We start from the raw sequence: 11,984 nt of genomic DNA, 5'->3' as shown, positions 1-11,984 counted from the left end.
CAACCTATTGAAAGAGAATAGTATCAAAGATAAATAGTAGTTTTGAAAAAATAGTTAATTAATAAAGATAACCAAAATGATAAATTTAAAATGTTGGTTAAAATCATATAACATGAAAAGCAATTCGAAAACTGGTCTGAACATTGCTTCATTTCTGACAGAATATTTCTCAATACATCCATTTTTAAGCTAACATTTTTAATTTATTTAACATTTTCCCCATAAATAATCAGATATTTTCTTTCTCTTATAAATGAGAAATGACTAACTCATAGATTTTCATATAATATATAAAACCAAAAAATCTGTTATGCATCTTATTAAGAGAAGTAATCTTACATGCATGTATCTTTTTTCAGTGAATTGGTACTTATATTTTGAATAAGGAATAGAGATCTTCTGGAGATCAGAATGTTTTGAGAGAATGAATTGTTATTTAAAGCAGTTGATCTTAATGTTCTTTGAGCCCTAGACCCCTTTGAGAATCTCAAGGATATTCTCTATGTCTTCCTTAAGAAAATGTATTAATACATGTGCGTGCTCATACAAAAATTTGCCTGCTATTTAATGGAGTCTGTGTATTCCCTAAATAACAACAGCAGATGCAATAATACTGATATAGGTACCAAGTAACATTTGTTAGGCTTTTATGTTATGCCAAGCAATGTGCTAGGGGCTTTAAAGGTAATTATTTTATTCAAACTTCCTTACCCCAATTCTGAAACATCATCTTAAAAATCATACTTAGCATTCATTAAATATTGTCAGGCATTGTTTGTAGGACTGTAATGTGCTAACTCATTTTAAATTCCAAAACAACTTTCTGAATATTATTATCAAGTGAGCCCAGTTTCATTACCATGTTGCTATATTGCTCTGGAACTTTTGCTGTATTGTATTATTTTCCAGTGTAAGCTCATAATCTGTCTACTATTCTTTCTATGTTATATATATTTTTATAGCTCATGTAGGCTTACATTTATCCTCTAATTTCTGGTTCCACTCATACCAATAGAAATTTCTAGTTACACCTTAATCCCATTTTTACACAATTTCTTCCTTGCATTCTGTCTCACCTCTGTCCCAGTTTTGTTCCATTCTTTCCTCTGAATCCAACATAAGTCATTCCTCCAGCTTCAAGATTCTGTTTGTAGTTGTTGCTTCTAATTAAGCAAATGGAATTTTACAGGTGCTTTCCAAAGTGTTGTATGGCTAATATTCACTTCATGTAATTGTCTTTATGCGATGCTTGTATGGGCTAGTTAAAAACCTGTATTCAACAGAAACTAGATTTATGGAGAAATGACAGGTTTATCCATCTACCTACTTATATGATATGTGTATGTTTAACATATGTTGAAAAATAGATTTGTTTTTTCATCCATTCTCTGAATGCCACACTGTTCTTTGGCTTAAATAGTATATATTTTAAAAATTTATTTTCACAATTACTAATAGCATAACATTAGAAGAGAGGAAGAGATAAAGGATGATTGCATTCATGTATTCTTGGTTTTTTTCCTTTTTAATGGCAGCCAGTAGGAGCTTTGAACCCAAAAAGAGCAGCATTCTTTGCAGAGCGTTACGAATCATGGGAAGATGATCAAGTTCCAAAGTTTCACTATGGTACTCATTACTCAACTGCAAGTTTTGTTCTTGCATGGCTGCTAAGAATAGTAAGTTTTACTTGATAATAAACCATGACTAAATAAATTCAATGTTGTAGAGAATATGCAATAATCAGAAATCATCAGCATCTTTTTTTAATGCTAAACATCACTTTAAATGATTGAGGTTCTAATTATAAATATCTCTGTATCTCATTTGGTATGTATTTTATAACATACTACTGTAGAATTGACTTGAATATATTTCACCTGGAATTGTGTGAATTTTTTCCTTAAATTTGCCTCTGCAAATGGTTGCTATCTTACCAGATTCTAAATTGTAACAGGTTCCTTTACAATGTAGTCTATTAAAAAAAAGAATTAAATAAGATTTCATTAGCACAAACATATATTTATATATTTTGGAAACTTCAGTTGCCCTAAATGGAATAAGGTAAGATTGTTGGCAATAAATACCAAGGCTGTCGTGTATTGATAATATATAGGTTAAACAAGAAATGTTTCTATAAAATTGAAAGGTGATTCATCTACTAGAAAGTAATTTCTTTGGGAAAGCATTAGCAGCACATCATTAATTAAAGCTTGTTAAAAGGGTACAGGCAGACATAAATCCTAGAAGTAATTTATAGTGCTTAGCTAATTTCAAGCAATTATCCACTAATATGTGTTTAAGTGTTCTTTAACTAAGAGGAGGCTTTTAAATCTTCCCAACATTTTTCTTTTCTTAATCATAAATTAAATATTGAGCCATAACAATAGGAAAATTACATATTGGATTATTTCCTTGTACTGTGAACAAAATGCATCTAATTTATGTCTGAATGTTATTAATAAATTATTCTGGGAAAAGAAGGAAATCTGAAGAAAATGTTGCAAATATCAAATTTTGGAAATATTTAGAAATAATTCTTTTGAAGGAAAAATAATTTAAGAACTTTAATGTATTAATTTAGATAGCATTTCCATTCTATACCTAGTATATACTATCTAATGCCTATTAGTCATGAAAATATTTAGATCTAAAGATTTATAAAAAAACACATTTTTATGCATGAGGGAACATACGGATTTTTTTTTACTTGCTATTTTTAGGAACCCTTTACAACTTATTTCCTAAATTTGCAAGGAGGGAAATTTGATCATGCAGATCGAACTTTTTCATCAGTTTCCCGAGCTTGGCGAAACAGTCAGCGTGATACATCTGATATTAAGGTAAAAAATGTTTTGCTTTGCTGTTGTTATTGCATTGCCAATGTGTTCCTTGTGGAATGAATGTTGAAAATTTCTATACTACAATACAACTCTGTTTACTAAACATAAGATTCAGAAAATGAGGCCTTAATTAAATGGTCAAAAACCACAGAATTTCTTTCTCTGTCCCTGTCTCTCTTCCATGTCTATGTCCTAAATATTTCTCTCTCCTCTGTCTGTCTGTCTGTCTGTCTGTCTTTCTCACCCTCTCTTCCCTCTGTTTCTAGTTGTGGAGTGTTTCCCCCACCCCCACTTCTTTGAAATATTTTTGTTGAAGGAAAAATATAGTAGTGTAGATGGAAAGCATGTGAAGCAGCATGCTCAATGGAATTCCAAACTCAATAAAATTACTATAGTCTGAAAAATACTGTGAGAAAAATCTCAGACATATGTATTTAGATATCCCATGTGCCCATTCTTAAAATAATTATCTTTTGCCTGCTGCTGTTTCTAAATGCATACCTGACTTTGCTTGGCATTGTAGTATTACTAAATGGAAATAAGAGTCCTTCTATCTATGCGTGTTCACTAATATAAAGATTACAAACTTTTGCACAGTAGCTAATCTAATCCTTACTAGACTTTTGCTTCTACCCTCAGAAGTACAGTATTTTATTTTCTTTACATAGTGTCGCTTTCTGCAAGGTATTGTGTATAATGAGACGTAATGCCTGTGGTTTTGAAGCTCCTTATAGTTTCATAAAGAAATATGACTTACACATAAATAATTATACCATATGGAAGAAAAAAATAAGTGCCATATGAGAAATATTGGAATCTAAAAGAGGAAAAGTTACATTACTAATGTGTACGTTACTATACAGTTCTTAAAAAATTTTCAGTGTAATGATCATTGCACCTTATCTTAGGTCCGATACTTTACAGTCTAGAAACTGTATTCACATACTTTATCTTACTTAGTGAGGGTACATTGCTGATAACAAAGATACTTTATTGAAGAAGTAGTATTGGGCCATCTACCAGGATTTTTTTTATCTCACAAATAATGTACTCCGATATATAATCTTGAAAATTATATATCATACTCTTTAAGAATCACCAGTAAATAATTTTGAAATGGATATTTAGATAAAATTAAATAAGACTAGTCAACACTTTAATAATTTTTTAAAATTTTACCTCTAATTGCAAAGCTATTTAATTACTTGTTTAACTCTTTTGAGAAATAATAAGAGATATGGATACACGAAAACATTGATAAACCTTTTTGTTCTCAAGTTGAAGACTTGTGATTTTTTTTTTACTTCCAAATTCTTTCATTTGACCAAATTTTAACTTCTTATGTAAGTTTGGTACTAGAAATGTAAACAAAAATGAAGTAATGAATTTGAGAATTATGTTTTTCTGCTTCATAATAGTGATAATAGATACATACCTTCAGCTTTCTGCCTCTATCAGTACTAGGTATTCCTGCTTAATCCTTTGAAGGGCACAAGATGCATATGATATATCCTGGTAGTGTTTTGTCTCTTTTTCCTAAATCTCAGCCTTTTTCTCTCAAGATTCTTTAATTAGTGTGTATCTGATTTCATTTTTACTGACTACTTCCCTTAAAATACCCTGCCAGTGAAAAAATAAAAAAAGAAATCTAAACAAAATAACCCTAACATCGAGAAAAAAAATCACTTGATCTTCTTTACCTTTATCCTCCCTCATCTTTCAAATTATTCTGTTTCTTCACAAATAATAAGGACTCAAATTCATTTCCCTTTTCTTTGCATGCCCCAGAGGCTTTAATAAAACAACTATTATTAGACAAATACTGGAATTTCAGTTCTTGCTATTGTGCTACTGTAATTTCTAGTTTTTTAGTGATGTTATATAGGGCATCTATATGAAGAAGTGAAGTACCAGGTTAAGGGAGAAGTTTAAAAAAAATAAAAGAATTTAAAATTCTAAGTGTCCAGGTGATTGGAACCTGGTTAGAAATATATGCATTGTTAAATATCATTTCATTATGTTCAGAAGTACAGAAATTTTCTACAGAACTAACTTTGCTGAAACCCACTTACTCTTCTAATCAATATGTATATTTTCCTTCTTCTCCATGCACCCCACACCCACCCAAATATCCATAGGGTAGTGGATAGAGCATTGATAAATTACCTGTATTTTCTGTATTGATAATCAGCTAATTTGGAACCTATAACTCAGTGACTTTCAAATACTTTGGAAAAGTATATAACACATGTTTACATAGGCTATTTAAAGAACCTCCTGATAGTGGTCTTTCTAAAACCAATTAGGGCTTTAATCATACCTTTTTTTAAATCTTGCTTCTTCGTAAAGTGTTACATTTTAGAAAGCACATTTAAATTATTATGATACAATCAGTAAAAAGAAATGTTTAAGAACATTTAAATTACTATAATGTATTTCATTCAGATATAACATTATATTTTAAGTAGAATCATTAATTATTCATTCAGATATAACATTATATTTTAAGTAGAATCATTAATTATTAATTAGAAATTATAATTGTCTTAATGTTGTTTGTATTGTCTTGTTGGAGTTTCTAGAAATACTAAAGAATATGTTAAACGGTAGTGAGAGGATAGTGAAATATGAGGGTTGGATAATGGGAATTATTTTATTGAGTGGATTCTAAAGTACACCTTGCCTGATTAATATAATATACATTCTCTAAAATATTTTCCTGGGATTTTACAAAAATGAAATGTGAGATAGGTAGAGGATTAAATTAAATTAATTTTTTTAAAGAAAGGAATAAATAAGAATACCATAACATTTCTAGTACTTAACCTTTTTTGCTGAGAGGGAAGTGTCACTTTAATATCTTAGAATCCCTATTTCTTGTACTCTATCAATACCCAGAGAATAATTTTAGTAAAAAATAAAATTTATTCCTAGGAAATAAAGGTTAAAATATGATTTCTTTTTATTTCAGAGAAGAAAGGCACTTTATTAGGTTTTACTAAAGCAATCTTTCATTTTTAGCATGATTTACCAGTTTTAAAGTTTTAGGGATTTGTATTTCTGTATGTCATTGGTGATTCCATTTTCGCATCTGATCTCTCAATGATCCTTTTTATTCCGCCAAGAGGAAACAGTTTATAAGTGTTCATCAGTTCTCTACGTAGACTTAGAGCTACTGTCCAGTCAAAATATAATGCAAGCCACAAATGTAAGCCGCTGTATAATTTTAAATTTCCTTGTACTCACATTTTAAAAAGTCAAAAGAGGCCCAACGCGGTGGCTCACACCTGTAATCCTAGCATTCTGGGAGGCTGAGGCGGGCGGATTGTTTGAGCTCAGGAGTTCGAAACCAGCCTGAGCAAGAGCGAGACCCCGTCTCTGCTAAAAATAGAAAGAAATTAATCAGACAACTAAAAATATATAGAAAAAATTATCCGGGCATGGTGGTGCGTGCCTGTAGTCCCAGCTACTTGGGAGGCTGAGGCAGAAGGATTGCTTGAGCCCAGGAGTTTGAGGTTGCTGTGAGCTAAGCTGACACCATGGCACTCTAGCCCGGGCAACACAGTGAGACTCTGTCTCAAAAAAAAATAATGATAAAATAAAAAGTTAAAAGAACTATGTGAAATTAATTTAATAACATTTTAACTGTATATCTAAAATATTATTTCAACATGTGATCAGTGTAAAATTAATAACAATTAGGTAAACAGATATACATACCAGACTTCCAGATCTGGTATGTATTTTACATTACACATCTCTGTTTATATAGCACATTTCTACTCAGACTAGCCACATTTGGAATGTTCAATAGCCACTGTGGCTAATGGCTATTATATTGAACAGTGTAGATTTAGGGCATTGTTTTGGAATCAACCCAAGGGATAGGTTATGGCTTATGGAAAGAAAAATGCCTTTATCCTCTCTGAACAATGATGCTTCTGATGTGTACTTCATCTAAATGTGAACTGACAAGTAGAAGCAATAATCTGTAGTCTTGAAGACTGAAATAAAAAGTATTAAAATTGGATTGGAGAATCACCATTATGTTAAATAATAATTTTAAATCCCCAGTAGATTCTGTGTTTCGAATCTTTAAAATTACTTAAATTAAGAAACTGAGGTTCAGAGTAGATTACTCTCTTCAACCTGAACCCCGAATTATTACCACCAAATTTTGGGGAACAAATCAGAGACTCATAAAGTTTAAATGAATTTCACTAGGCAATCACATCTAAATACTGGGCAAATAACTAAGCTTTTCTAGGCAATTCATTGTCATTCATTTTTCTTTCCCTCCTCTTGAGGCAGCCTACTCATTTCAGATAGCCTCATTGTCAATAAATTCAATATAATGGTTAAGTATAATTTGACTTGCTGCAGTTTAAATTCTTTTCTTTCTCTCTTAGACAAATGATTAATAATCAGCGTTAGAGCATAGAAGGAGTCATAAAGTCATAAATGTCACCTCAGTTCATTACTTTGGAATGGGATAGTAGTAAATGGATCTAAAATGGAGAATATTGGAGAACTATACTTTTCCAGAAGCTTGTAATTTAGTACAATATATATTATTAAAATATAACCTATGGTAAAAGTAAAATTAGAGTAAAAAGTATGGAGGAATCCAAGATATTGTTTACTTTTTAAATTTTTTATTTTAATTGAGTTTATCCACTCTCACAGACCCTGGTTGTGATACAGCACCAAATATGACACAACTCTTGTCTTCAGTGAGCTTTTGCACTAAAGGAGATACTGACGGTAAAACAAGTCCCAGTGATTTAGTGTAATAGACACTCCGTGGGCTCATAGACACAGCATCTGAAAATGAAGAGAAGGGAAAGGAAAGAGGAAATCCAGGACCAATCACGAGGGGGCCTTATGCTTTGTTAAGGAGATTGGATCTTAACCTGGGACAGTGGGGAGACACTGGGAGGATTTGAAGCAGAGGAGTGACATAAATAGGTTTTGTGGTTTTAAGAGATCACTGTGCTTGGTGTTGAAGTATGTATTACTCTTACCTATGGCCAAGAATGGAAGCAGTAGGAAAGTTGGTAAAGTAATTGGGCAAGAAGCAGTGAACGCTTAAACTCAGTAGTGGCAATGGGACTAGAAGAATGTAGGTAAATTTAAGACATATTTAGAAGGCAACTGTTAGAGTCTGGTGATTGACTTGTCTTGTAAGATGAGAGAGGAAGAGAAAGATTAAATTTGAGTTGAGCATGTGTATAGAGAACATAGAAGAAAGAGCAGGTTTTGTTAGGTCATAGGTATTTAGCTCTCTGCCTTTTGGCAGAAAACTGAGAGGTGAATTAAAATCTCCCAAAACACATTTAGTTAAGCTCACATTTATTGGTTGTTTACCACATGTAAATATGGTAGAGAGCTCTTGGAGTTAAAAGGATAAGATAAGCATTACTTCACATATCTCTCCAGATGAAAAAGACAGATATCTATAAAACTATTTTTATTACAGGTTAGATAGTGGTAAGTATTATAATAAGATATAAACAAAATAAAATTAATTCTGACTTGGGGAGGTGGGGTTGCAAATGACTTCATAGAGTAGGTGATTTTGAGCTATATCTTAAAGGATGCAAGGGAGTCTAACAAACCTCCCAGATTTATGTCTCTAGTCTAGCCTATACATTCCTCCTGATAATCTGACTCCCTCCTCAACATCTCCCTTTGAATTTATAAAATGTATCTTAAATTTAACATGTTCAAAACCAAATACCTGATCTTTATTCCTTCCAACCTATAAACTGAAATCCTTACAACGTAAGACCCAACAACACCAAACCCCACTCCAAAATTCTGTTACTTCTTGATCTTCTTTTTCTCTGTTTGCTCCCTTGTTCACTCTGTTCTAAACAGGATGCCTACTTGGTATCCTTCAAATACTCCAGGTATCTTCCCACCTCCGTGCCTTTGCTTTTTCTTTTCCTTTCACCTGAGGAATTTTCTCCAGATATCTTTATGGACTCATTCTTCATTCCTTTCAGATCTTTGCTCAAATGTCACCTTCTCAGTAATTCCTTCTCTATACCCCCTATTTAGAATTGCATCCCTCACCCCATGCACTTTTGCTTATTACTTCCTGACTTCATTTTTCTTCATGTCCCTCACCATCTGACATATGTATGTTATCCTTATTGATTTGTTTATTGTCACATCCCTCTGGAACATTAGCTTTATAAGAGCATGAATTTTGAGACTGTTTCACTTATTGGTTTATTCCAGGAGCTTAGAACAGTGCTTGTAACATACTAGGGACTAAATTAAATATTTATTAAATTAACGACTTGCCGAAATGAGGAAGAGTATTCTCAGCAAGGGAAATGACATGATCAAAGTTCAGAGAAAATATTTGGCACATTGGGAAATGCTATTGGTCTGTTAACTGGTCTTATGTTCTTCATATGTAGGAAACAGAAAAAAAAAAAGATACTGAAAGGCAGTTGGGTCTAATATGAAGACCTTTGGTAACAGTCTGAAGATATTTGATTTAATTCTATAGGCCAGTTCAGCAAAATTTTTCAGTAAACAACCAGATAATATTTTTGGCTTTTCAACCCACGTAATCTCTGTCACAGCTCTTCAACTCTTATCATTGTAGTGCTAAAGCAGCCATAGATGATATGTAAACAAATTAGTACTTTCCAATAAAACTTCATTTACCAAAATATTAATAGGCATGTTTGGCCCATGGGCTATAGTTTGCCATCCTGTGCTATAGGCAGTGAGAAGCCATTTAAGATTTTTGAGTGGGAGTATCATATAGTAATCTCTATTATAAAAGAAAGAGGTTTGGCAAAAGTATGGGAGTTGATCCAGAGGATGGAGAAAGAGGATGAGAACTGGAGGCAGGGAGAAATGTAAGGGGGCTATTGCAGTTAGTCAAAAGGAAAAATGATAAGATCTTCATCTCGTTAAGAACGAAACTAAGGGAATGAATTAAAAATTATTTTCCATGATTTGGCATTTGGTTGACTGTAAGGGGCAGGTAGACATACAGCTTGTCTAGGAGTAAGTGAAAGAGCTTGGGAAAAATAGAGAGGTAGATTGAGGAGAAAAAGGAGAGTGCATAATTATTCCAGCCAGAAGGGCACAGCAGAACCCAAATGGATATGTGTTCTACATGGAATGGGGCTACTGACATCTCATATTTCAGGACAGGATTTTCTGTCCACAAAAGAACTGTAGCTGGTTGTCATATGATGGTCAGGAGTTCTTAATGATTCAATTTTCCATGTTTGTACAATTAATATAGATTGAGTTCTTATTGTTGCAGCTTTACAAAAGAAGTGGACATCCCATCACTGGTCATATCTTAGAAATCCCATTTAAAAACCTATTTTATAGCTAAATATGCATTGTTAGTGGTGAATGCAAAATTTTTGTTAAGTTATGAAGTTTGTTGGGTCAGTAAAGTATATTCCATATTTACAGTTAAGTAGAATGTAATTAAATCCTAAGAGGTTACCAAATAATGTTTTTTAAATAAATTACTATGCAGTAATATTATATGAATTAATTTTAGCTTTAAAAATTAACCTTTAAAAGTTTTAAATATACACAAGTTAAATGATAATACAAAATAGAGGTAATCATAGAATAGTTTTGTGTCTTGTGAGATTTGTAAAACACGAGACCTTTGACTTGCCCTCTACTACCTAAGAAATCCCAGGGGTCTGCAATCTGATGATAAATTAGGTTTCTTCTTTCCCCTAGCAGCACATCTTCTACCATGTTAATACATTCCATGGATGCTGATAGTATCAGCATTAGGCCTATTTATAAGAAGGTGTTTAACTACAGTTAATAGCACATAATTGCTAGAAATGTATTTCTTTGTGTATTTATTTTTTTTTTAAAAAAAAGCTTAAACTTTGATGATTTGGTAATTTTATTTTCTTAGTAAAAAAAAAATTTCATCACTTATTCTTCCTGTTTTCAGACCTCTTTAAATAATTTAGAATTTTTTAAATGTTAAGAGAAAGGAAAATTAAAATCTTACCCTTTTTCATATATCATTTGCACATTTCTGACTTACGTGTTCCTTCCTCCTTCCCTCTCTTCCTCCCTCTCTCTCTTGATTTTTTTTTGCCTGTCTCTCTTTTTCCTTCAGTAAGCTCAAGCTTTCTCACCTCTCACTTAGTGTAAAACACTCACACTCTAACTGAACTATATCTGTATATCCTTGCTTTTATATGTAACTTATACATGACTTGTAATTTTTTAATTTAACCAGACTTTTCAGCTCTTTTCTTCTTCATGCATCAATAGGTTAAATGATGAACCCAAGTATTAATTTTTTTAATATTGAAATTTATATTCTGTAGTGAACTATTTCTTGGTTCATTACTAAAATTACTTGAAGCACTGGATATTTTCCTTCTCATGCTATTTATATATTCAGAAAAAAACCCTTTTAAGGCATTTGGAAAATATTCATATCTTCCTGAATTATAAAAGTGTACACATATGCCAGGTGTGATTTATTTTTTGACTGGTGATGTTACATTTTTTGTTCCATTCAGAAATGTAGATTGTTCATTAATGTGCTCATAGATACTGATAGGAACTGTTCTCTCCCCATACTCCTATGTATATTTACAGCTTGTTCCAGGAAGGATTGAAGTTACACATTTTATTTCTGCCTTTCTTATGGCAGTTACAGCTCACTCTTTGTTTGCATTATTAATGCCCATTATCTCATCCCAAATTACAATTTCCTTGAAGATGGGGCCTAGAACAGCAAAAGGCCCAATGAAGATGTCCAGTCCAAATATGGAAGTCAAAAAATGTGTGGAAAGCAGGAAAGAACTATAAATTATTGAGAGTATTTATCATAAAATGAGGCATGTTAAGCCCTACTGTCATTGCTAATAAAAAACAATAAATGTGTTTTAAATGTTATAGTTATTTAGCAGCAATTATTAAGTCTCAAATATTTTTGTGAACATATTTATTTTCACAAGTAAATTTTATTCGTTGTGTTCACAGAATTACGTTAAATGCTTTTATGGATGGGCATGATTCAGTGAATGACCTGTTGGCTTTAAGAATTAGGCAAGTTCAGTCTGTAATTTGGAATTTTTATCAAGAGTCATATTAATGGTAATAATGGTAATAATA

General features: G+C 32.0%; 1 protein-coding gene across 1 annotated transcript in view; it reads left to right on the top strand.

Annotated features, from left to right (window-relative positions):
- LOC105822942 (lipopolysaccharide-responsive and beige-like anchor protein) overlaps window positions 1-11,984 on the top strand; it is a 587,311-nt gene that overhangs the window by 417,926 nt on the left and 157,401 nt on the right. Inside the window, exons 20-21 of the mRNA XM_012660015.1 lie at window positions 1,536-1,676; window positions 2,721-2,840. Of these exons, the coding sequence (XP_012515469.1) occupies window positions 1,536-1,676; window positions 2,721-2,840 (261 nt within the window). The remainder of the gene's footprint in view (window positions 1-1,535; window positions 1,677-2,720; window positions 2,841-11,984) is intronic.

The sequence above is a fragment of the Propithecus coquereli genome, unplaced genomic scaffold (genome assembly GCF_000956105.1).
Source record: "Propithecus coquereli isolate 6110/MARCELLA unplaced genomic scaffold, Pcoq_1.0 Scaffold65, whole genome shotgun sequence".
Classification (NCBI taxonomy): Eukaryota; Metazoa; Chordata; class Mammalia; order Primates; family Indriidae; genus Propithecus; species Propithecus coquereli.
This window is presented reverse-complemented; position numbering and strand designations above follow the sequence as displayed.